Source organism: Lathyrus oleraceus, chromosome 4 (genome assembly GCF_024323335.1).
Source record: "Lathyrus oleraceus cultivar Zhongwan6 chromosome 4, CAAS_Psat_ZW6_1.0, whole genome shotgun sequence".
Classification (NCBI taxonomy): Eukaryota; Viridiplantae; Streptophyta; class Magnoliopsida; order Fabales; family Fabaceae; genus Lathyrus; species Lathyrus oleraceus.
This window is the reverse complement of record NC_066582.1, coordinates 244,530,735-244,558,710: the sequence shown is the minus strand read 5'-3', so window position 1 is coordinate 244,558,710 and position 27,976 is coordinate 244,530,735. Positions and strand designations below refer to the sequence as shown.

The window sequence follows — 27,976 nt, the reverse complement described above, 5'->3', positions numbered from 1 at the left end:
ATTTTTATGTAAATCTTAAGCTCCATTAAACATGTGCGCTTCAAATAATATGAAGTTTATTACCTTTATTCCATCTTTCAATTGCCGGTGGGGTGCACCAACAAGAAGCAGCAGCAGTGCTTTCTTAATATCTTCATGTCCAAAAATTTCAGGAGCTAGTGACCTTGCCAGCTTATCATAGATATCACCATCTTCTGCTAAACGTTTGATCTGCTCTTCCCCATCTCCTCTAAGTTCATATCTATGACATAATTAAATTATTAGGAAGCTGCATGTAACTACATTCCCCAAACTACTGTAATAAGATTAACTAGGCATAAATTTCATTGCGCGCAAACAAGTCATGACAATATCCCAGTAGACAGCAGCCCAAGCAAAAAATGGAATAAAAAGTCCAAGAAGCACTGCTGTATTGAAAGTGGGGTAAAAATAAAGGGATTGGTTATTTATAAAATAAAAGATCTGCAAGTGTAACTTACTCTTCATATTTTTTCTTAAAATGAGAAACAGACATGGCCTCTAAGTATGTGTCAGCAACTAGGCCAGCACGCATTGCTCTAAAACCAACATAAGGTATAGGAAGAAAAATCCCTGATAGTTCAACAACATCACCCGGAGCTACCTGATAATACACAATGAGCAAGTTAGTAAACAGTAGCAGAAATATAGCCAGTTAAACTTCAATATGTACACCAAATCATTGTAATTATTAATCATGATTAGTGCCCTGGTGTTTTATGAGATAACTTTATTCATATGATTGTCAGGTAAGGTCAAGTTCATATTAAAGGAATACAACTATGTATTGACACATTTCAGGTACTTGATAACAATTGACATAGTAATGTTAGTTCAGTTCCATTGGAAGGGAATAGCAAACCTTTCTAGTGAGTTCTCCCCTAAGATGAACAGTCATTGTTCGAGGAATATGACCCTTTGGAACATGTTCAGCTAACTCTTGGAAAAAAATCCATCCCAAAAAAATCCATCCCAAAAATCTAACAAAGTTTAATCATACTTATAAATAAATTATAGTAGTAATACTTAACATAGTTGGTTAACCTTCTGACCTCCAAATCCTAATCCAGATACCAGAACTGAACAATTTCATTTCCTTTTCTATATAAAACAGTTCTCGCATTACTCTAATAAACTACCTGGTAGATTTCAAAGCCACAATCCTCACAGGTGTACACAACAACCTGCATCAATGGTTTGACATCAGAGCATCGAGTGACTATACCAGCTAATCTTACAAGCTGGCCAATGTTTGAAGCTTTCACCTCCCTAATTGTAAAAGGCCGTCCTTTAGAAGATGCTTTAACATAAACTTCACTGCAAAATAACCCACAAATGTTTCAGTGGGTCTCACATATAAAAGCCAAGGCCAAAAATTAGCACAGAAAATAGCACAGAAAACAGGTTTTATAATTTTTATGAAACAAATTAGCACAAAATAATACATCATTACAAAACACTAGTAATTGAATAGCCCAAAAAATCTGGAGTCTTACAAAAAGCGTTTGATTTCAGAAGGCATCTTCTGGTGCGGGTCAGACCCATCAGCACCTTCAGTTCCTTCATCAGACCTCTGAGTCATCAAAATGTCATGGTCATCATCAATAAACGCCTCAGTAGGCTCCGGCATGAGCTCATCAATGGCATCAGCAAAAATCCCTACATATCTTCGAGTATTCTCAGTAACTCGCGTCAGAAATTCCTCATCTAGATCCTTGTACTGGAAAAAACAAACACATCAGTTAAAATCATCAACGGTAACTAAAGCTTAGAACGCACAATCACAATACAGTGAAAGGTCAATAAAACTAACGTTCATTAAGTCGTCGAGATCAATTTCAACAGATCGAGTTTTGTGGTTCGCAACATCTTGCTGAAACGAAAGTAAACAAAAAAAAGTACAAATTAGGGTTAACAGTCGACAGTGCGATAGTACAAATTACTCTGCAAAATCAAGATGTTGCAACACGTCAGTATCACGATTGTTCAAATCCCGCTATGCGACAGTGCGATAGTATCGCTATCGCCGACAATTCACAACATTTTTGTTCAAAGCATGTTAAACTATAATTGAAGGTTCCCCGTACCTCAAGAAATCTGAAAATGTCAGGCAAAAGTCTCCTTCACACACAAATGACAACAACCAATTGAGGAAAAGAGAGTGAACTAAAAGTAAATAACTATTTCAGCCGGCGGTAAGACCCAAAACCACCTACATATAAACAAGTAAAATTTAGAAAACTACTAGCCAAGGTTTAATCAATCGTCAGTAAACAAGTTCGAAGTTTGGCTGAAATAACTTTTAGCCAAACTTTAAACTTTAAACCATAACAATTGAATTGAAAAGGCAAAAAATCATAACAATGACCTCCATAAGAAGCACTGTAGCATGCAACAGCACAAGTCTGAATAATGGTATTCTCCTGTCTAGTGAAAGGTTTTGAAACAATATTTGCTTTCTCAAGAATCTTAGTCCAAAGTTTAATGAACACAAAACCAAGAAGTGCAACTGAAACATTGAGATTAGGGACTAAACCAGTTGTGAGGTTCAGTTTCAACACAATGACACTATAAATTAAGCCAATAAAGATGCTAGTAATCAGTCCTCTAATCACAGAAATTATTGCCCAACTCAATCACAGAAACAAATAGATTAAAGTAAATAATGATGAATATTTACCCAAGGATGAACACCAGGTCGAATAATAAATCTGGCAAGAAATATAACAGATGCAGCAACAGTAGACGGCAAGAATCGTATACATTCATAGTCCAACAAGCTTAGCTCAGCAAGGTAATTGCATAGAAACTCCATTTGCAATTTTGAAGTCTGATTTTGAAAATACAAACCACAAATCAATAAACATAACAAAGGTTTCTAAAATGATCAATAAACAATTCATGAACATTTTCACTTACCTTTTGATTCTCAGTTGCAAACCCAATAAACTCACTGAAACACAGAAATTGAACAATAAAACAATTAGTCCAATTACTTCAATTTCAACAAGATTTTAGATGTCCAAACATACATTAAAAAAAATGAACTTACTTTAGAAATGTGTTAACATGAGGATTGCCCATTTCAAAGTTTAGTGACTTAAGTATTTCAGCTTCCATTTTTATAACCTACATTAACAGTAATTTACATTATAAACAAAGACATGTAATAAAAATGAAATTATCTAACACCAAGTATATGAATAGGGTATTTACCTCTTTCAACTCATAGGTGTTATCAGTAATGTGACAGAAATCAACCGCCTTTGGTGGAGTGATTTCTTCATATTTCCTACATACCCAAAACGAAATTGAATGCGTAAGCTAATTAACATCGCAACATAAGCGCAATTTAATCATAAATTGAACAACATGCGGTCGCATTTGTCATAAGCGCAATTGAGAAAATGTTAACAGCTATCTTCTCCACCTAAAGATTAAGCTAATCTATTTCATCTTGTCCTGAAACATGGGTTTTTACTAAGGCGAAGAACAAGAAGCAATGCGTCTACAAACAAGGAGCTACAGCAGCTACAGTTAGTACCTCCATAAGGGTAGCATTTTATCAGACACTTCAATCAATTCAAACCATGATATCCTGCCGAATCCAAAAGTACTGCTTTAATTTGCTCGGGGGGAACATCCTGACCTTCTCTGCATTGCTGCTAAGAAACAAGAAAGGGTATAAATCAAAACCATAACTTACAAATTACAAATGGTAGAAGAAAGCCAATAATACTTGACTCAAAATATTTGAACTCAAAAGACTTCAGAACAAACAACCTAGAGAAGCAATTAAACATCAACAGGCAAGGATCATAATAATAGAAAGCAAGGAAGGCTAATAACAGATATGTTTAAGTGAAGTTTGGAACTCGAGAAAGAGCTATACCTCGGCTCTGAAAACATCCAAAGCAAAGCCATTGAAACAACTAATAACAGCTTGTTGAACATCCAATCCAAGGTTATCCAAAGCCCTCATGGTAGATAGCAAAAGTCCTGGTCTTCGGGTACAAAACATATGAATGTTGACCGCTCTCCCTTCCCTTACCCTAACTTCCACCTGTAAATTTCAGAAACAAAGTCAAAACGACATCCTCAATTACCATGCAAATAGTTTGCATTCATGTACATACACTTGTTTGCTATGTTACTAATCCATATGAAGGAAGCGTGAGTTGTCGTGTCGTGACAATAATTTACATGGTTTGCAAGCCACAAGCTATAAATCTGATAGATTCTTAGAACAAATTCGCGTTAAGACAAACAAAAATTACCTTAGGAGATTGGTTTTTGGGGCTTAGCAAGTCACCAGGATATAGATCTTCCTTGACTCGGCAAGGAAGAGTCGGTGGAGTGGGTGTCAATGGGTGAAAGCTTGCACTTGCAGAAGGTTGCAGCAATGAGCCAGGAGGAGTTGATTCCAGTTCGTTATGAAGATTGTTAATCCGCTGCAGTAGCTCCTTCAAGTAGTCAACTGCATCACCAAGTATTGAAGCCCTGTCCATCTAACAAGCGAAAATACCCAACATTAGCATGTTCTACTTCCTAAGTTGTTCAATAATACATAAAGGAAAATGTATTGATATGCTACCATTAACAGCAACAAGATGACATCAAGTAAATAGTCTAATTACACATCAAGATAACATTATTGATATTTCTACATGGGTGATGAAGGCTGCATCAGTCGCGTTTGACAGCAATTCGCTGCGATATCAAGAATCAAAACTCGACCACAACCATTATCGCAACCTCAATTTAAAACCTTGATAGAAACTAATATAGCAAACAGAATTTCTGGAAAAAGAAAAAAAAAGGAATGGATTTCTTCTTCCATACCTTGCTAATCTTTGGCACAACAGACCTAAGCATGTACAACCTATCATTGAGTTTCTTCCTTCGACGCCTCTCGGCCATGAGATTTTTGGCAGGAAGCCCCTTCTTCTTCTTCCCCTTTGATCTCCACCAGTAACAACAGTCCCATTGGAATTGTTCAAATCATTTCCATTCTCATCAGAATCATAATTCAACTCAGAGAAATCCTCAACATCATCCTCACCACCACCATTTCCATCTTCCTCCCATTTTTTCTCCACCTTTCTCTTCTTCTTGTTCCCCACCGTCTCCAATCTCGGAATCTCCAACGCCCCTCGCCGCTTCTGAAACAGCGTGGTCGGCTGCTGTTGTTGCTGCTGCTGTTGAGGTTGCGGTTGAGAGAGCTCAAGAGGCATAGAAAACGAAGCACTAAAAGGTGGTACAGAAGCATCGAGTTCAAGAGTCGGTGGAAACTCGGAAGCGGAAGTCAGGTCGAGGGAGGCACCCATAAAAACAGGTGAATTGGAAGCGTTGGTGTTGTTGTTGTTTCCCATAAAGAATCCATTTTCGAATCCCATTTCAAAAGGGTTATTATTGCTGTTGCTATTGTTGAAGAAGTAGTTGTTGTTGTTGTGGAAGAAAGGGTGTGGATTTGAAATAGAATCCATGGTGTTTGTGTTTTGGTGCATGAGAAAGTTATCATTAGTAGAATTGGGATTTGAAACAAACGGAACAACGTTGTTGGTTGTTGTAGTAGTGGAGTTGAGGTTGTAGAAGTTATCAGGTTCGGGTTTGAAGAAAGGGAGAGAGGTAGTAGAAGCAGCCATGGCAATAGCAATGGCAATGTCTTGGTCGTCGTTGTTGTTGTTGTTGAGTTTAGGTTCGGGGTTAGGGTTTAGGGGAAGAATCTTTCACACAGGATAAACAAGCTCTGATTGAGGGTTGGAAGAAGGGGGAGTGGATTTGGGAGAAAGAGAAGCAAGCTCTGATTGAGGGTTTGGGAGAAGAATGTAGGATTTTTAGGATTTGGGAGGGAATAACTTTTTTTTCGTGACATGGAGGGAATAAAGACTTTAGACAGCGCTTTTGGTTTTAATTTTTTTTTTAATTTAAAGACTTTAGACAGCGCTTTATCAAAAGCGCTGACTAAGGTCTATATTTAAAAGCGCTTTCTAAAAGCGCTGTCTAAGGGGGGGGGGGGTCTTAGACAACGCTTTTAGAAAGCGATGTCTAAGACCCCCCCTTAGACAGCGCTTTCATTATTTTTTTGGAACATTTTCCGTGTTTTATTTTAATTTTAACCTTAGACAGCGCTTTCTTTTAAAAGCGCTGTCTAAGATGCGCTGTTAAAAAACCTTTTTGGCCTAGTGAAATAGTCAAGCTCAAATGATGAAGCAACATCAATCATGGAGATGAATGCTTGAACCTGAAATTCAAAACTCAAATGTGAGTACAAACCCCTAGGTCAAAGCCTAGGGTCAAAGGTGGAGAAAAAAATTCAAAACAAAAGCTAAAACTCAACATAATGCATGTTTATTCAATCATGAACATGTCCTAAAAAGGACCAAATCAAAAGCATTAAACAAAGCCATGTAATAAGCAAGAGAAGACAAAGACAAATTCAAGGCACTCAATTGATCATTAAGAATCAAAATTCTATATCAAAACAGAAATGACTCAAACAATTCTGGAAATTTTCATGAGCATACAACATGCTAAATGTAATCATCATACCAAAAATTGTAAACAGAAGAGATCAAATGGTCTATCAATGAAAATGATCAAATAGGACATCCAATTGTGTGACATGCATTGTCACACCATATCAACTTGTACATAAGACATGGATGGAACATGAGAAAAATATCAGACCAAGCCTCAAATGTCAATTATCATGTTAAGAACCATCACACAAAATTTCATGGCATTTGGATCAATATCAAGAATTTCACAATGAAAAGAACAAAGCAATGTCACAAAAGCACACATATTTACATAGTCTAACACAATTCAAAATCCAGCCAGGCACAATTCCAGAAATTTGCATAAAAAAATAGAAGACATTTCAAGGATCATGTAGCAAAAAACCAGGAATTATTTGGATCATTTTTCAATTTATTATGCATTTTTGAAGTTGGCAAAAAAAATATGAAATAAAATGGACATGACATATAATATTTGGAGGGAAAGGAAAAATGATTAATCAATTTGAAAATATGGCATGCGCTGGAATCGAACCATGTTCAGATTCAAATGAGGCGCGCTGAATAAAAGAATTCCAAAATGACAGCGCCTGGAATCGAAGTGATGCTAGCCAAAACCGGTGCAGTTTCAATTAATGCGTGGCAGGCTGAGTCACGGTCAAGGTATATGTGGCGCCAGTCAAAGAGATATAGGCCAATCGTTATGCTAGCATGACGCTCACGTGGAAGCTGAATATGACCAAGCCCTAGCCACATAAGCATGAACGAGACGACGGTTAAAGCAGCTGCGCACGGTGGAAAACACTGTCTTCCTCGCAAAGACGGTGATGAACAATACCAATGTCAAGAATTTGTTTCCAGAATTATATAAAACCTATACCGTTCGAAAGCTTATGCAATGGAGATTACAGATCAATCAAAATCTAATCCTAATTCATCATGAACAGAGAGAATCGAGCAAAAGAAGTTTGATGCACAAAACTTTATTCACACGTATCTCACTCAATAATGCACCAAATCATGTGAATTTTAGCTCAGATTCATCAGCACTCAAAGATCTACACTAACATGTTAATGAATTGAAGAATTATGAGATTCGAAAACGGAACCTCTTGAAGAGCAGTTCTTGAAAACGCACGATCCAAGGCCTGGCGAGCTGCAAATCCAATCCTATATTGATGTTATGAAGCTTGAGGTGTGAATTGAAGCTTGAAATTGCTCAGATCCAGCTCAGGTTTGAACTTCCATGTTTGTGTTCTTGAACTTGCACAACACGATTCTGGTCCAAATTTGATGATCCAAGGCTTGATCTATACTAAATCAACACCAGAGAACAAGAATATGGAAGAAAATTGCAAGGTTATGTGAAGAAAATTTGAATTATGATTGAGAGAAAATTTTGGAGGGAGATGAAAAACTAGATCTAGAAATGGTCCAAAAATGAAATTCTGTTATGATTTTGTATTTATACGAAGTCCTAATCACACTGAAAATGTTAATTAGCAATGATTAATTGGAATTAGCAAAAATAAGGTGTTTTGGCAAAATTGGAAAATTGGTGGTGCATGGAGTACTCTCACGTGAACAGTACCATGTACATGGTCAAAGTCACTCAAAATCATTTCCTTAACTCAAAGGCAATGGAAAATTGTTCATGTGATGCACCATTTTTAAATTTTCAAAATTCCCTCCAAAATAGGCATGAATATGCAAATGATCATGTGATAAAATTTTATGCAATGTGATGAATGATTTGGAAAGTTCATGTTATGAGAAGAAAAATGCAAGAAGAGCCACTCAATTTGGAATTATGAGTCAAAAGTTATGGCCTTTTGAAGTTCCATGCACACTTGGAAATGATTGGATCATATCTCCTCAACCATTCATCAGATGCTCATGATCTTGGACTTTTTGGAAATGGGAGAGAGAGATCTTCAACTTTCATGTTGGACAAAAATTCATTTTAAGCTTCTTTGATGATGTAAGATTGAGTTGAAATTGGTCCAAAACCCTTCCATTTTTGGAAACTTGTAATTACAGGTCACCTTCCATTTTTGGAAACTTTTGTACTGGCTTCAAATTCTTCAATGTTGATGTTTAACATGATGAATAAGCATTGTTGGAACATGAATGGGATGAAGAAACTCAATTTCTCAATTCAAAAACCCACAGTTGACTTTCAGTTGACTGGCATATGCCTTCAGATGACCTGAAAATGTTTTGATGAACTTGGGCCTCAATCACCTGGGGAATTAGTTCCAAAATGGACCTCTAGCTCATATAAGCTCAAAATAATGATCACATGATCCATATCTCAAAGGAAAACCTCATCTCTTGCACACAGGATTCACTTGAATTGCCTTGACCTGTTGACTGTTTAAGCTGCAAGACAAATGTTAGATGACATATTTTTTGTACATTTTGGTTAGTGATTAAAAGAAAAGCAATGATATACAAATGCAAGCAATGCTTGGTGATCAAGAACCACTCTCAAAAAAAAGATCCCACCCACAGGGAAAGAATCAAGGTGTCCAATGATCCTTGAGGCATTGCAATGTTATGATATGAGCCATGAGGGATCTTGGGGACAAAATTGGGGTCTTACAGATGCCCCTATTTAAGATCATTCTAGCCGGAGAAGTGAAAGTTAAAATCTTCATCTCGACGCGGTAGAATGGGCTTAAATAACAATAATGAGACAAATTTTGGTCCCTAAGAGACCTCATGATGCAAATGTATGAATGCAAAAGAAACAAATTCTGTGGGGAACCTGGGTCCACAAAGAAGAAAAAGACGATCCATCGGAGTAATACACTCACCAGGATCAGAGACTCTAACAGGACTCTTATGGGGATAAGAAGAAAAATGCGTGAGCAGGACACGACTCTGAATTAGGGGAAAAAAGAACTAACACTGCGTGAGCAGGACACGACTCGACTGGAGACCTTACTGGGGAGTAAAGGACTCACACTGGGGAAAAGGAGTTCCAAAGGAAGACAATTCCGATGGAAAGACTCAAGCTGACTCAAAAGTGCGTGTATTGGGGAAAACGCCAATGCAGCAAAAACTATCCACAAAGGATACCTCGGATAAAAATCCGGACTCAGACTGGGGAAAGATTCACAAAGAACCTCCCTGCTGGGGGAAAATTGCATATATTGGGGAAAACGCCAATACAGCAAAAGGGAAAAATCACAACAGAAACTCCGTTGGGGAATGCCTAACAAAGACTCTCCATAGGAAAACAACAGGGGTGAGGTGTTACCGGTTACTGGGTAACAAGCTCAAAGAGACATGTGATCTGAACACCGGTTACTGGGTGAAAGAACAACAAGCTCAGGAAGAATGAATATCTAAGACCGATATACGGGTGAGAGATATCAATCAACCAAAAACATCTGAGGAAGACCTGAAAAAGGTATATCAACTCAGGAAAATCTGACTCCGCAGGGGACCAAGGTCATAATAGGGAGCAGAAAGGAAGGAACACTAAGAATACCGGTTACTGGGTATATAATAGGTGACCGACCAAAGCGTGAATTGGGGTTTACTTCCAAAACACTCATCATCCGAAAGGAGGGCTTGAAAAAGCAAATCGACTTACAGGATGGACATTCAACTCCGCAACGGGAAAACGAATCTTACTCAAATGGGGAAGGACAAAAGGCTTCAACCAAAGAGCGCATGAGATATATTATCCATTACCGTCAGAATGTGGATAATATACTCGCATGGAAGGAACACCGGGGATACCAGTTACTGGGTATATAATAGATGGCCTACCGAAAACGTGAATTGGTTTTTACTGGCAAAACACTCATCATCCTGAAGAGAGCAAAACGCAAATTTGATTTTTTTTTTCAGGATGGATATTCGATTCCACAAGGAATACGAATCTTACTCTGCTAGAGATAAAATCAAAAGATTTGACCCAAAGAGTGTATGAGATATATTATCTATTACCGTCAGAACATAGATAATATACTCGCATGGAAGGAGCACCAGGGATACCGGTTACTGGGTATATAATAGGTGACCTACCGAAAAGAGAAACAATCATTACCAACAACAACAGGGTAGACGAAAGATAACTCGCTGGGGATAAATTGCAAGCATACGGAAATTATCCAGGAAACATATCACCGGTTACTGGGAGATACGCTCAAAAAGGGGAGAAATGAATATTCGATTCCGCAAAAGGGAACACGAATCTTACTCGACTGGGGAAACACAACAGGTTTCGACTGAAGAGTGCATGAGATATATTATCCATTACCGTCAGAACATGGATAGTACACTCGCATGGAAGATTATCCACAACCGGTTACTGGGTTAATAAAGGATAAATCATCCGAAAAGAAAGGCATCGGGATACCAAACTAGGTATATAAAGATGACCAATCAAAGGGAGCAACAATCATTACCAACAAAAGGGTAAATGAAGGAGGACTCACCGGGGATGCATTGATAAACAATCAATGATCCGGGGAACAAATCACTGGCAAACGGTGAAAGGACCCGCTGAGGATAAAATTGCTAGCATACGGCAATTATCCATAAAAAGACCCGCTGGGAATACAACTGCTTACTCAGAGCAATTACCCAGAAGAGGGTGAGGAAAAATCAACATCGAATACTGGATATTGACAACCACAAAGAGGGGATTACATCTACCGAATATTGGGTAGAAAACCACGGACGAGTAACCCGTCATCAGTTAGGATGAACAACATGGTTAACTCTGCACAGGGGAGAATATAGGATTTACAACCACCAAATATTGGGTAGAAGACCAAAGACTCAGCTGAGGATAAAATGAATGATTGCCGATTACTGAGCAATTATTCAACTATTCCACCAGGAAGCACAGACTCCGTTGGGGAGACAACTAAAACATAGGATTTACAACTACCGAATACTGGGTAGAAGACCGCAAAATCCGCCATCAATCAGACTGAACCAAAAAGGTTACCTCTACTAGGGGAGAAAAGTAGGATTTACAACTACCGAATACTGGGTAGAAGACCAAAGCCTCTGCGTGGGGAGTGAAAGGATCACAATTCCGCACGGGGGAACAAAAATAGGGTTATAACTACCAGTTACTGGGTAGAAAACCATAAACTCTGCTGAAGAGCAAGAAAAATAGGATTTACAACTACCGAATACTGGGTAGAAGACCACCGACTCTTGCTGAGGAACAAAAGAGTTCACAAATACCAATCTCTGGGTAAACAACCACATATTCCACAAAAAGGGGAAAAAGGTACACAGGATTTACAACTACCGGTTACTGGGTAGAAAACCACAAAGATAGGACTTACAACTACCGGTTACTGGGTAGAGGCCCAAAAATTCTCTATTGGGGAATAAGATGAACTATTGCCGGCTACTGGGCAATTTATTCATTTATTCCACAGAGAAGCACACGAGACAGTTGCAAAGAGGCCAATTCAGGATAAAACCAAAGAGGCAAACTGAATCAAGACTCGTCCTAATGAGGAAAGAACTCAAAAGGGAACACCCATCCCAATATATGTGTTGGGAGGAAACGGAAACAACCGTCATCCACGAGGATATATCTCAGTGGGGAACTGCAGAAGGAAAGGACAGACACTTTCTGCTTAAGGGGCTGACTCTATATTGAGAGATTTAGACACCCGACATCTGCTTGGGGAGATCTACTGGATAGATCTATATCACCATTAGCAGGAGACACCAAACAAAAGATATATGGCAAAAAATGCAACATGAATATCTAAATGTTGAAAGTATGCATGAATATGCTCGATTTATGTTTGATGAATGCTGACAAAACAGAAATATCTAACACAAACAAGTCCAGGAATCAAACGCCCGGTACTACACCACAGGAGAGAAAGCTAGGATCACCGGAGAATAAACAATCTGCCGGGATCAGGAAACAACAAGATCTCTGCAAGGGATGGATCATCAGTCTCAACTGGGAAAAGAGAGCTCACTGCACAGGCGAAAACTGTCACGAAAACAGAACACACAAGTAGAATCTGGCCGCACAAGCAACTCTACTGGGGATACTGTCATCAACTCCATTGGGGACGAACCCACCGAGGGAGAAAAAGATCACACAAGTAGATTCTGCCACATAAGCAACTCTACTGGGATCAAAGGATATCAGGAAAATCACCAAATCTCTGCAGGGGAGAAACCATCACAAATACAATCCACCATGCCACAAATCTACTGGGGATTTATCTGAGGCAGAGAAGGAGAACTGAGGATCAACCACCAAAAACTGAACCTTCCAAAAGGAACCATAACTGCTGAGGAGGAAAGAATCACTGCTCTACTGAAGGGAGGGGAGATGAAAACCTCAACAAGCCCTCTGATGGGGAGAAGTCCAACAAAGGCTCTGCTCAACAAAAATCTGCTAGGCAGAAATCCCAACAAATACCCTGCTTAGGGAACAAAATCTCAACAGAAGCTCTGCTTGGGGAGAAAACCCCAACAACAATTTGGAGAAAGAGGATACAGCCATGCCAGGAATATGAACAAATGTCTTACCCTGTTGGAAATCATGCCACCCTTGGGAGAGCACTGAGAAATTCTTAAGTATCCTTTCATCATTGTGAATGTTCACTTTGTTTAAAAACAATTTTGAAAAATTTATTTGTTTAAAACAATGACGTTTTATCAATTAAAACATGCAAAACATTTGTTGAATTGAAACAAATAAGAGTGCAAATAATTAGATAAAAGCTCAAATTGATTTGATGGAATGGTAGCCTGCAAATGGCAAGACTCCATAGATCTGTACAAATTTGAAATCGGTGATATATATTGGAAGAGGGCTACATTGAACATAATGACCATTTCTCTACCAATTTGAATCCGATGTATTTGAAGCTTCAGTTGACGATGACTGAGCGAGAATCTCTGACGAAAAGACAGTTGTGAAACAGAAAGTCTTGTCAGGATGCAGTTACTTGCCAAATCCCTAAATTTTGCCTAGATTGCCCCAGGGTGAGGTACTCAATCTAGCGGGATGCAAATATTCTTTCATGTCTCTAATTTTTGCCTGGATCGCCCTTTCGGGTTATCCACCGAGACGCTCATTTTTGCCTAAGCCGCCCTTTCGGGTTTTCAACTTAGCGAGCTATTCTGTTTTTATTTTTAGGCGAAGTATTTCTTGACTGCATCTGAATTCACAGGACGAGTGAAATCCTCCCCATCCATTGTTGTAAGCATCAAAGCACCGCCTGAAAAGGCTCGCTTGACAACATATGGACCTTCGTAGTTTGGAGTCCACTTGCCCCTGGAATCGGGCGCGAAAGACAAGATTTTCTTGAGCACAAGGTCACCTTCTCGGAACACACGAGGCTTGACCTTCTTATCGAATGCTTTCTTCATTCTCTGCTGATATAACTGACCATGGCACATGGCAGTTAATCGCTTCTCTTCAATCAGATTCAACTGGTCGTAACGACTCTGAATCCATTAAGCATCAGTCAACTTAGGGATTTGAGGGTATCATTTTTCTTTCATTTTTTGATTTTTTTTTTATTTTTTTGTTTTTTCACCCTCTTTTTTTTATTACATTTGTAATGCCCCAGTTTGACTGTTTCTGGGTTCTCGAGATGCGGCTGAATGATCTTCTCTTCATGTTTAAGAAGACGAGTGATCTCATCAGGAATCTCTTCAACATCATCTTCCTCTGCTTCGAATACAGGGAATTCAAAATTGGGAGATGGCGTTGGATCATTATGTTCAATGGGTTTTAGAATCAACCTGCATAATGATTTTGGATAATAAAAAGCTTTAGAATTTAAATAAGCAAATCATTATGCAGATGAAAAGATTGTTTTTATTTGTTTTTCAGGGTTTTTTGTGATCACCGATTTCATGCAAAAAGCAAAAAGTGAAAACAAATGGAAAAACAAATGTTTAACATGCATCAATTGAATGAAAACATCATTGTATTAAATGCTTGCCAACAATGTCATCACTTCTCCTTTTGGCATGGGAGAAGGGTTTTTAAACAAAGCAAACATATTACGCTGACTTATGAATGACCGTAGGAACATCCACAACGACCCAATTGTGGCAGACACCGCCAGGGATGACAAAATTGTCAGATTCCTCTGCATCTTCTTCCAGAATAGCAGCAGCTTCCTCAGCTTGATCGGCGTGGATGAAACCTCCACTCTTGAACAATCCTTTGTCGTTGAAGACCCCAGAAGAATAGCCAATGCCAGCCCGGGATTTATTATCTTCAAGCTCAATCATCTTTCCTAGACCAGCAACTGCACCACATTCAATGGCCAGTTTCGCATCTCGATAGGAAGCAAATGAAGGAGTTTTCTTCTCAATCGGCTCAGCTATAGATAAAGCTTGGAAAGGCATTCCAACTTCATCCTCAACATCAATGTATGAGAAAGAAGATAAGCGGCTAACCAGGAGAGCCTTTTCTCCCCCTACCACAACCAGTTTCTTGTTCTTAACAAATTTCAGCTTCTGGTGTAGGGTGGATGTCACGGCGCCAACCTCGTGAATCCATAGTCTACCAAGGAGACAGCTATAAGATGGGTGGATATCCATAACCTGAAAGGTGATCTGGAAATCACTTGGTCCAATCTTGATTGGGAGATCAACTTCCCCAATCACAGTCTTACGCGACCCATCAAAAGCTTTCACAACAACACCACTCTGCCTCATGGGAGGCCCTTGATATGACAGTCTAGAGAGAGTGGTCTTCGGCAATACATTTAAAGATGACCCAATGTCCACCAGCACATTGGACATGGCGTCACTCTTGCAATTCATGGATATATGTAAAGCCATGTTGTGGTCTCTTCCCTCCTCAGGGAGATCAGCGTCACAGAAACTCAAAGTGTTGCAAGCAGTAATGTTTGCAACAATGCTGTCAAACTGTTCAATAGTGACGTCATGATCAACATAAGCCAAGTCCAACACTTTCTGCAGAGCCTCCCTATGGGGTTCTGAATTCAGAAGCAACGATAGCACGGAGATCTTGGATGGAGTTTGTAGAAGCTGGTCTACAACGTTGTACTCACTCTTCTTGATGAGCTTCAGCATCTCATCACATTCTTCATTCACAGTGCCACTAGGGCCAACAGAAGAAGTAGGAGTCTTTTGTACAGAGGGGGGTTTAGCAACAGGTTCCGGATTCGGAGAATTAACTGCATTCCCAACCGGACGCTCAACATAATCAGCTCTAGCCTGAGGCTTCGGGGGTGTAGAAAACACACGACCACTACGGGTCAATCCGCTCACATCAGCTATATTCACAACAGATGGAGAAGGCAAGGGCACTTCTTTCCCATCTTCAACAGCAACAACATTATAGCGGAACGGAATCGCTTTATCAGAAGAATAAGGCACAGGGCCGGTAGGTTTGATAATCAGCGAAGGAGAAACCTTCTGCTTGCTACCATCATAACGAATGACAACAGGCTCAGGGATTCTGAATACCGGAGAAATCACATTCACCTCTGGCTCATTTTCATCAACATTCCTGTTCTGAAGAATCTCAATAGTCCCATCATCTAGCAACTCTTGCAGCTCTCTACGCACTTGGCGACAACCCAATCTATTGACAGAGCAGATACGGCATTTGTCATGGTCGTGCTCCAAATGACTGTAATCACACAGCAGACGGTGCAACTCAACAAGTGACTGTCGAATATGGCTCACATATTTGACCTTATATTTGCTAGGGCAACCCTGGACCATGTTAACAGACTTCCCATGCTCGGGCAATGGGTTCTTTTTAACATTGGGACCAACATCCTCAAAGCACAAAATTCCGCACCTCATAAGGTCTTGAACCTTAGTCTTCAACGGAAAGCAGTTGTCCACATTATGACCGGGAGCACCCGAATGATAAACATAGTGTTGATCAGGCTTGTACCACCATTGCGGGTTAGCAGGTACAGCCGGAGGATCTCTTGGAGTAATCAATTTCCGCTCTATCAAAGAGGGATACAGCTCTGCATATGACATCGGAATTGGATCGAAAGTGATCTTCTTCCTCTCATAACTCGTACTAGCTGGATTACTGTTGTTGCGAGGCTGGTAAGCCTGCTGTTGAGGACGATGTTGTTGTTGATATTGCTGCTGAGATTGTTGTTGATTATTGTGTTGCTGATATTGCTGATTGTTATCTCTGAAGACAGGTGCTATGTGAGCCACCTGATGTTGATTGCTAGCTGAACGCACAAGCTTCCTCCTAACAGAGGGTCTTCGGGATTTGACATGGGATTGCACAGCATGTGCCTCCCCATCTTTCTTCTTCGCAAACGCCTCATATCGCTTGCTAGAAGAGCCTTCATCCTTGGATAGCCGTCCTTCACGGACTCCTTCCTCCAGTCGCATCCCCATGTTCACCATTTCAGTGAAATCAGAGGGAGCACTAGCAATCATCCGCTCGTAATAGAATGAACTAAGAGTCTTCAGAAAAATCTTAGTCATTTCCTTCTCTTCCAGCGGAGGAGTAATCTGAGCTGCCAGCTCTCGCCACCTTTGGGCGTACTCTTTAAACGTCTCTTTGTCCTTCTGTGACATGGCCCTGAGCTGATCTCGATCGGGAGCCATATCAACGTTGTATTTGTACTGCTTGACGAAAGCTTCGCCAAGATCGTTGAAGGAACGGATGTTTGCACTGTCCAAACTCATATACCATCGCAGTGCAGCACCGGACAGACTGTCCTGGAAATAATGAATGAGCAGCTGATCATTATCCGTTTGAGTAGACATTTTCCTGGCATACATAACCAGGTGGCTGAGCGGGCAGGTGTTCCCCTTATACTTCTTAAAGTCTGGGACCTTGAATTTGACAGGTATTTTCACACCGGGAACTAAACAGAGCTCGGCGGCAGACTTGCCGAACAAATCCTTTCCTCGAAGGGTCTTCAATTCCTTGCGGAGTTCAAGAAATTGGTCATTCATCGCATCCATCTTCTCATGAAAATCTGGGCCCTCAGACGGCTCAGAATGATAGATGGTGTCGTCTACCCTAGGAATGGCATGCACGACAGGAGGAGGTACAGCAATGACCGGGCTAGATGTCGGCATGGAAGCAAATGTTGGCGCAGGAATATCAGGCATAAAGCCAGGAGGCATCCCCCACAGAAACCCGGGCGGCATGGCTGTTGGCACAAAATGGGCACTGGCAGCTGGCACTGTAGCAGAAACAACCTCAGAGATAACAGTCCTCTGGGGAGGAGTTGCAGGTGTTGGAGACGACTGATTCTGAGCGGCTAGGAATGACTCCATCAAAGCGCTCAGTCTGGCGACTTCCTCTTTCAGCTCTCGGTTTTCTTGCTCAAGATGATCCATCAAATCTAGAAGAGTTGGCTTTGGTGTAGTACCGATGAGTCATCTTGTCTTTAAAATAAATGAAGAGCACAGAGTTAGGCCACAGACAAGAAGACCGGAACAAACACCTGCTTATGCAAATGATGCATGCAATGCTTGTGCATATGATTTGTTTTTATTTCAAGGAACTTTTAGGGTATTATTTGCAAATTTCGAATATTAAGCATTTAATCGCATATGGAAAATATCTCATCAAATATATTTGAGACAAAGAAGTACAACATTGTTCATCATATTACAAGAGAAAAGGAAAATAAACATCCTATGGATCCCTAGAAGCTCGGGATGCCGGAAGATAAGTTGCACGAAGCCTCTTAACCTCTCTCTCATATGTTGCTTCCATATCCGCCTTCTCTTTGGCGAGTCTGTCATACCTCCTTTTCCAGAACTTGGAAGACTAAGGAAGTAGAGAAGTCCATGTATCATCAGGATCATCAATGACCTGATGCTCGAGGAACTCGATCAGAGCGTCCTTCTCCTTAAGTTGTTGAAGCAACTCTTCTCTTTCATGGATCCAGGCACGTGAAATGTCTTCGTCTCTCAACTCCTCTACGCCTTGGTTAGGGAGGGTTGAAGGCCCAGCCACAACCAAAGGTGTAGGTCTCAGATAATCATAAGGCATGAGATACTCGGATGCTCTCTTCCTTACCCAAGTCGTATACGGCTCCAAAGCAATGCAGTTCTTCGGACCCAACTCATTTCTACCCTTCTTGTGAATCTTGCGCCAAGCGCGGATCATCCTTGCTTTCAGGCCTTGGGGATCTTTACCCTCCTGAAAGAACACACCTTCTAACAGAACGTTATTAGGTTTATCCTTTAGGGGGAACCCAAGTTGACGTCGTGCTAACACAGGGTTGTAGCTGATTCCACCACATGTACCAAGAAGAGGCACATTGGAGAATTCACCACAAGAGTCAATGATCTGGACACCGTCATATGCGCGATCATACCAAGAGATATCATCATTAGTGAGAGACATAAGTCTCCTAGACCACCATAGACATCCCTTGTTCTCCTTGAAAGCGACCGTCTGAGGTAAGTGAGAAATAAACTACTTATACAACAGAGGCAAACAACACACAATAGCGCCACCACCCTTTGCATTCCTCAGATGCAAAGAGAAATATGCATCACCCAACAGAGTCGGAACGAGATTAAGAATAGAGAAGATCCTAATGGCGTTCACATCCACAAATCTGTCGATGTTGGGGAACAATACCAACCCATAGATGAGAAGCACAAATATGGCTTCAAAGGCATCCTCACTCATGGCCTTCCCATAAACGGTAGCTTGAGCAATGAGGAACTCAGAAGGGAGACCTTGAATTCCACCTTTGGTAGTCATATGAGCTTTAACCAAGGATTCATCTATGTGCAACATGTCTACGATCTCTCGAGAAGTAGGAATACTCTCCAAGCCACTGAACAGCACCTGATCCAGAATCGGAATACCCACAAAATGAGCATACTCCTTGAGGGTAGGCAATAACTGAAAGTCTGGAAAAGAGAAGCAGTGATACAGAGGATCATAGAACTGTGCCAAAGTATTCATCAACCCTTCATCAACCTGAGTAGTCAATAGAGGCAGAAGCTTCCCATAACGAGCTTTGAAACCCAAGGGATCTAATACATAGGATGTCAGATTCCTTAACTCTTTCAAGTCGGATTGTCTGAAGCTGTACTTATTTATATGCCTTTTTTGTCTTTCCATATCTGAAAATTTTGCAAATAAACCCCTTAAGTTCCTTGAAAATTTTCTTTTTATCTGATGATATGAATGCAGATGAATGCATGAATGCATGAATGCAACAATCACACTCAAGGATCAAGCAAAGCACACCAGACAAAGGTCATGGGAAAGCTCATAGCATCCTTAATATCAATCATCCATTTTGGTGGATTATGGTTTTCACCTTATCAACACCCAAGTTCCATTGATATTAACGATATATGAACCGGCTCAATCATCCTTAATATCAATCATCCATTTTGGTGGATTATGGTTTACACCTTATCAACACCCAAGTTCCATTGATATTAAGGATGTCTGAACGACTCAACCATGAATCACAGGTTTGTTGTGAGTCACGAGCATGGAGTCTCGGTTAAGAACCACCCAAAGGGAGTGTACTATGGTTTAAACCTGCCGAACATGTTCTACAAGAGGTTCCCATAGTCATCGTCCCATCTTTCGAATATTATCGGAGGAACGAATACTCGTATTCCAAAAATATTCTCAAGAGAGACTCTTATGAGTGTAGTATCGCGTAACAATCGCATCAAATCTGACATTTGAACGACTACCACACTACGTCCTAAAAATAGGCCAAGATGGGCTTGGTAAACTAAGGTCCTTGGCTTCTACGGCACACATTGAAAGAATAATGCCTAACCACAAATAACTTGTGTGACATTATTAATCCAACATGACCTCCACCAAGTGAATGGACTCGCAAGTTAACTTGCTAAGGAATAACTCCACACAAGTCGACGAGACTATGTCATTCTCCTATCATAAGGTGCACTCGAATTCGGGTATAGAACTCATCTCACAGAGATCACCAAAGCAAGCAAGCAATTGATATATCAAGAAAATCAATCATTACAAACAATACAGTAATCCCAAATTGTACCAAAAATATGTCATAAACAATATATCACAACAATTGTGAAAAGTAGGCAAACCCACTAGGAAGACTTTCGTCCCCAGCAGAGTCGCCACTTTTCTGTAGCGGTGTATTCGTCACTTTATGATTTATTGACTAAATCAAAAGCAAAGCATACAAAGATAGAGTCGCCACCGCACTTCTATTTATCCAAAGGAATGGCTAGAAAGCGAACAAAAGCCTAAGAAGTTTTACGCAAAGAAAACTAATAAAAGGTCAGAGATCTGGGTAAGGGGGTAATTATGTTGTGGGAAGGTGTTAGGCACCCACAACATCCTAGGTACTCCTAGGGAACCTCTTTTCACAACTTGTTGTATCATTATTTGTTTATGAAATATTTTTGTGCAAACATTGATTGTAGAGATGAGAGAAGAATATACAATTTTTATTATTTTTGTGTTTGGATGGATGAAACCCATTGCCTATGTACCTTTTCATGAAAGATAAGGATCAAAACACCGTAGTTCGGCTAACAGATTTCAAAAAGATGAGTGGATTGATTTTAAACAAAAGCCTTAAGGTCTTTCGTTATCAAAGGGAGAAAACTCAACCTAAATCAACAACAAGTCCACCATGTGAGAACAACTTCAACGTGCTAGTGAGGGGTTAACCCTATAATAAGCAGGGAAGTCTTACAATTCAATCACTAAGGACAAAAGGTGAGATTCACATCAACCACTAAGATAACTCAGATCTATGGCTAATGCATGAAAATTTGATAAAGAAGTGATCATTGGAATCACAAAAGACAATTGAGTGAGTGAAATTAACCAATTATGAGTATTCACAAAGATGGTCAAAGTATGCATTAAGTTCAATTCAGAAGAAGTATTATGAAAATGAAGTTTGAAAATCAAAGGCATAAGGCCTAGGTTTCTAGTTTGAAAATAGATGAAAATGTTTGCACAAAGTTTCTGGTTTGGGTTACAAATGCAAGTGGAGGTTGTAAGGAAACAAAAGGGTGAGGGTTAAGGGACAAAGCCATAGGCAGGATTGCTTTCTCAAAATCATAAAAATGATTCAAGTAAGTTCCTTTGGAATTAGGCAACACAAGGGAAAAAGCAGTAAAACATGTATCAGAGATAGCCAAAATAAATGGAAACCAGATGCCAATCAATGGACTTACACTAGACTCACAAAACAAAGATGGATACCAGATGCCAATCTATGGACTTACACTAGTCTCACAAAACAAAGAAAACAAATGCAATAAGCAAGAGGAAACAAGTTGCCAATATATGGTCTTACACTCGACTCCAAGGAAATGGAATGCCAATCAATGGTCTTAGTTTCAACTCCTACCAGATCACAGGAAACAAATGCCAATAGCTGGACTTACAATTGACTCCTCAATGTACAAAAAAAAATGTCACAAAGTATGAACAATGATCATGAAATAATATACAATTAATGTTCAAAGATGAAAACAATGCACAAAAGCACACACAAACAATTATGCACAGATGAACAAACAAGCACACACTATACAAAAACAAGGGGCTTCACACAAAGGTGGGCTTTAGTCAAGGGGTCATATCGACCTTGACAAACAAGCCAAATACTGGAATGGGTAGTCAGGCTCTTAACCTCTAACATTGAGAGTTAGGGTGAGCAGATGAAATGGGAGATGAGGGTTAGACCTCATAGCTCTTATCCCTGGCCTGGGAGAGCTTGAATCAAAGAATGTGTGAGAGTCCAGAATAAGGAACTCTATTCCACAATGACTGACTCTATGTACAAGATTTTGGGTTTTTGTTCAAAATGCGTCAACACACAGTGTGAGCAAGATGAAGGACTCAACTGAATAGCAGGGGATGGATTACACATCCCTTCTATCTTCCAATTGCCTCTTAAGAGGACTTAACCTGCTTGGCACAAATATAAACAAACAAAGACATGGCCTCTTAAGGAGGGCTTCAGACAGGTGCCTGCCAAAATAACATGACAGGTCTTCCAGACTACATGGAGAATAGGAATTTACCTAAATGGTATGCCAACCACGAGCAAAGCAAAGTTCAAATGAACTTAAAGCAACTTAGGTACCTGTGTAAACAACTAAACAATCAGTACAGTATTCAGACCAACAGACAACAGATCTTAACAGACAAACAAATCCAATATGTACAACATGTAAGCCATAAGGCAAACACTCAAGTGAATTATCATCAAAGCCTACAAAACAACCAAATGTTAGCAAACAACAACAAATAGTCAAGCTCAAATGATGAAGCAACATCAATCATGGAGATGAATGCTTGAACCTGAAATTCAAAACTCAAATGTGAGTACAAACCCCTAGGTCAAAGCCTAGGGTCAAAGGTGGAGAAAAAAATTCAAAACAGAAGCTAAAACTCAACATAATGCATGTTTATTCAATCATGAACATGTCCTAAAAAGGACCAAATCAAAAGCATTAAACAAAGCCATGTAATAAGCAAGAGAAGACAAAGACAAATTCAAGGCACTCAATTGATCATTAAGAATCAAAATTCTATATCAAAACAGAAATGACTCAAACAATTCTGGAAATTTTCATGAGCATACAACATGCCAAATGTAATCATCATACCAAAAATTGTAAACAGAAGATATCAAATGGTCTATCAATGAAAATGATCAAATAGGACATCCAATTATGTGACATGCATTGTCACACCATATTAACATGTACATAAGACAGGGATGGAACATGAGAAAAATATCAGACCAAGCCTCAAATGTCAATTATCATGTTAAGAACCATCACACAAAATTTCATGGCATTTGGATCAATATCAAGCATTTCACAATGAAAAGAACAAAGCAATGTCACAAAAGCACACATATTTACATAGTCTAACACAATTCAAAATCCAGCCAGGTACAATTCCAGAAATTTGCATCAAAAAATAGAAGACATTTCAAGGATCATGTAGCAAAAAACCAGGAATTATTTGGATCATTTTTCAATTTATTATGCATTTTTGAAGTTGGCAAAAAAAATATGAAATAAAATGGACATGACATATAATATTTGGAGGGAAAGGCAAAATGATTAATCAATTTGAAAATATGGCATGCGCTGGATCGAACCATGTTCAGATTCAAATGAGGCGCGCTGAATAAAAGAATTCCAAAATGACAGCGCCTGGAATGGAAGTGATGCTAGCCAAAAACGGTGCAGTTTCAATTAATGCGTGGCAGGCTGAGTCACGGTCAAGGTATATGTGGTGCCAGTCAAAGAGATATAGGTCAATCGTTATGCTGGCATGGCGCTCACGTGGAAGCTGAATGTGACCAAGCCCTAGCCACATAAGCATGAACCAGACGGCGGTTAAAGCAGCTGCGCACGGTGGAAAACACTGTCTTCCTCGCAAAGACGGTGATGAACAATACCAATGTCAAGAATTTGTTTCCAGAATTATATAAAACCTATACCGTTCGAAAGCTTATGCAATGGAGATTACAGATCAATCAAAATCTAATCCTAATTCATCATGAACAGAGAGAATCTAGCAAAAGAAGTTTGATGCACAAAACTTTATTCACACGTATCTCACTCAATAATGCACCAAATCATGTGAATTTTAGCTCAGATTCATCAGCACTCAAAGATCTACACTAACATGTTAATGAATTGAAGAATTATGAGATTCAAAAACTGAACCTCTTGAAGAGCAGTTCTTGAAAACGCACGATCCAAGGCCTGGCGAGCTGCAAATCCAATCCTATATTGATGTTATGAAGCTTGAGGTGTGAATTGAAGCTTGAAATTGCTCAGATCCAGCTCAGGTTTGAACTTCCATGTTTGTGTTCTTGAACTTGCACAACACGATTCTGGTCTAAATTTGATGATCCAAGGCTTGATCTATACTAAATCAACACCAGAGAACAAGAATATGGAAGAAAATTGCAAGGTTATGTGAAGAAAATTTGAATTATGATTGAGAGAAAATTTTGGAGGGAGATGAAAAACTAGATCTAGAAATGGTCCAAAAATGAAATTCTGTTATGATTTTGTATTTATATGAAGTCCTAATCACACTGAAAATGTTAATTAGCAATGATTAATTGGAATTAGCAAAAATAAGGTGTTTTGGCAAAATTGGAAAATTGGTGGTGCATGGAGTATTCTCACGTGAACAGTACCATGTACATGGTCAAAATCACTCAAAATCATTTCCTTAACACAAAGGCAATGGAAAATTGTTCATGTGATGCACCATTTTAAATTTTTAAAATTCCCTCCAAAATAGGCATGAATATGCAAATGATCATGTGATAAAATTTTATGCAATGTGATGAATGATTTGGAAAGTTCATGTTATGAGAAGAAAAATGCAAGAAGAGCCACTCAATTTGGAATTATGAGTCAAAAGTTATGGCCTTTTGAAGTTCCATGCACACTTGGAAATGATTGGATCATATCTCCTCAACCATTCATCAAATGCTCATGATCTTGGACTTTTTGGAAATGGGAGAGAGAGATCTTCAACTTTCATGTTGGACAAAAATTCATTTGAAGCTTCTTTGATGATGTAAGATTGAGTTGAAATTGGTCCAAAACCCTTCCATTTTTGGAAACTTGTAATTACAGGTCACCTTCCATTTTTGGAAACTTTTGTACTGGCTTCAAATTCTTCAATGTTGATGTTTAACATGATGAATAAGCATTGTTGGAACATGAATGGGATGAAGAAACTCAATTTCTCAATTCAAAAACCCACAGTTGACTTTCAGTTGACTGACATATGCCTTCAGATGACCTGAAAATGTTTTGATGAACTTGGGCCTCAATCACCTGGGGAATTAGTTCCAAAATGGACCTCTAGCTCATATAAGCTCAAAATAATGATCACATGATCCATATCTCAAAGGAAAACCTCATCTCTTGCACACAGGATTCACTTGAATTGCCTTGACCTGTTGACTGTTTAAGCTGCAAGACAAATGTTAGATGACATATTTTTTTGTACATTTTGGTTAGTGATTAAAAGAAAAGCAATGATATACAAATGCAAGCAATTCTTGGTGATCAAGAACCACTCTCAAAAAAAAGATCCCACCCACAGGGAAAGAAGCAAGGTGTCCAATGATCCTTGAGGCAATGCAATGTTATGATATGAGCCATGAGGGATCTTGGGGACAAAATTGGGGTCTTACAGTCATAAAATCGATGCAGTCTTCATCTTCATCGCCCTCGATCACAACAGCTAAGTGTTGTTCATTACCATGAATGAACCCTCCGCTACGGAAACTGGGTTGTATATCTTCAGCTCTAATTACAAATGAACCTCATTGGAAACCCAAACCGGCTCTGCTCTTGTTGTCGGCGACCTCTACCATTTGTCCCCACTGATCAGACTTACCATCTTTAATAATTCTCTGTGCATATTTGAATGAGGACATGGGTGCCCCAACTCTCTTTTCCTCAGCAATAGATAAGGCTTGGAACGGGGTTCCAACCTCATCCTCAGCTTCCACATAAGAGAAAGATGACAGGTGGCTTACCAACAAAGCCTTCTCCCCACCAACAATAACAAGCTTTCCATTTTTGACAAACTTCAATTTCTGGTGCAGAGTTGAAGTAACGGCTTATGCCTCATGTATCCATGGCCTTCCTATCAAACAGCTATAGGCCGAGTGGATATCCATTACTTGGAAAGTAATCTGGAAATCACTCGGACCTATCTTCACAGGAAGATCCACTTCACTGATCACAGTTTTGCGAGAACCATCAAATGCTTTGACGATCACGCCACTATACCTCATCGGAGCTCCTTGATACGATAATCTTGACAAGGTTGATTTCAGGAGTACGTTCAAAGAAGAACCAGTATCAACCAACACATTCGACAGAGCATCCTCCTTACAGTTCATTGAAATGTGCAACGCTAAATTGTGATTTCTACCCTCATCGGGGAGTTCTTCATCACAAAAGCTAAGATTGTTGCAGGAAGTGATTTTAGCCCCAATATGATCAAACTGATCCACCGTAACATCATGTTCCACATATGCTTGCTCTAACACCTTCTGCGGTGCTTCTATGTGTACTTCAGAATTCATAAGCAGAGACAACACTAAAATCTTGGAGGGGGTTTAGAGAAGCTGATCCACCATATTAAACTCGCTCTTCTTTATTAATGGAGTACCTCATCATCATCATCGTTAGGCTTCAAACCGATAGATTTACCAGACTGACACTTTGGAGAGCTAGTAGGATCTACTGCAGGCACATCAACCTTCTTATTAACAGATATGTCTTCCATATTCTTAGGGAACACCAGCCCAAAGACACAACCACTACGGGTCACCTTAGTAACATCAAATATACTCACAACAGAACTGGTCGTAGGTAAAGGAACCTCTTAACCATTCTCTAACATAGTCGCATTGTACTGATATGGGATAGCCTTATCGGATGCATACGGGACGGGGCCCGCTAACCGTATGACCAACGGTGATACTGATCTATTGCTGACATTGTTACTACTACTGCTATCAAATTGAATCACCACTCTCTCTAGTGTCTTGAATACTGACACTATTACATTTATATCGTCATCCACGTGACGGGACTAGAGAATCTGAATCATACCTTCGTCCATCAACCTCTGGATGTCTCTCTTCACAACCACGCAACCTCGGGGATTAACACCGCAAATTGCACTACCATCATGGTCATGCTCACAATCACTAACCAAACAGATATCCTTGTGGATCGTCACCAAGGACCTTCTAATGAAGCGTACATCAAATACCTTGAACTCCCCAGGACAGCCATCCACCATATTGATAGAAGGGTTACCATGAGCAGGTAGTGGATTAGCTTTGATATTTGGCGCACGGTCCTCAAAGGACACCATTCCACTCTTAACCAGCTTTTGGATTTCATACTTCAGGGGGTAGTAATTCTCAATATCATGACCGGGAGCTCCTTGGTGAAAGGCACAACGGAGTTCGAGTTTGTACCACCATGGAAGTGGTTCAGGAATCTGCAAAGGATTTCTAGGTTGCAAAAGGTTCTTGAGAACCAATGATGGATACAGTTCAGCATAAGTCATAGGAATCGGGTCAAAAGAGACCTTCTTCCTCTCAAATTTTTGTTGTTGTTGATCATTGTTGATATTGTTGTTATTGTAGGTGTTTGTTCGTTGTTGTGGTTGTTGTTGATGTTGTTGTTGATGTTGGTGTTGATTGATTGTTAGAAAATACCGGAATTACAGATGATACTTGATGATGATGTTGACGGGGTTGTTGACTTCTTCTTACATCAGGCCTAATCTTCCTCCCAACAGATACTGCATTAGTCTCGTTCTCTTTCTTCTTGGAAAACCCACTGCCATACTTCTTGATGTACGAAACTTCCTCCCTAGATAACCATCCCTCTCGTACACCTTCTTCTAGTCTCATCCCCAT

General features: G+C 39.7%; 1 protein-coding gene and 2 pseudogenes across 1 annotated transcript; all 3 read right to left on the bottom strand.

The window, feature by feature from the left end:
• LOC127136879 (DNA replication licensing factor MCM7-like) lies at positions 1-2,536 on the bottom strand (annotated as a pseudogene).
• Positions 2,208-3,579, bottom strand: LOC127136878 (putative cyclin-A3-1). The gene is made up of 6 exons (XM_051063389.1): positions 3,563-3,579; positions 3,235-3,310; positions 3,071-3,147; positions 2,938-2,971; positions 2,387-2,848; positions 2,208-2,230 (listed from the first exon to the last, which is right to left on the bottom strand). The coding sequence occupies exons 1-5, from the start codon at positions 3,577-3,579 to the stop codon at positions 2,672-2,674; spliced, it is 381 nt and encodes a 126-aa protein (XP_050919346.1). The 3' UTR covers positions 2,208-2,230; positions 2,387-2,671.
• LOC127136876 (transcription factor SCREAM2-like) lies at positions 3,378-27,976 on the bottom strand (annotated as a pseudogene).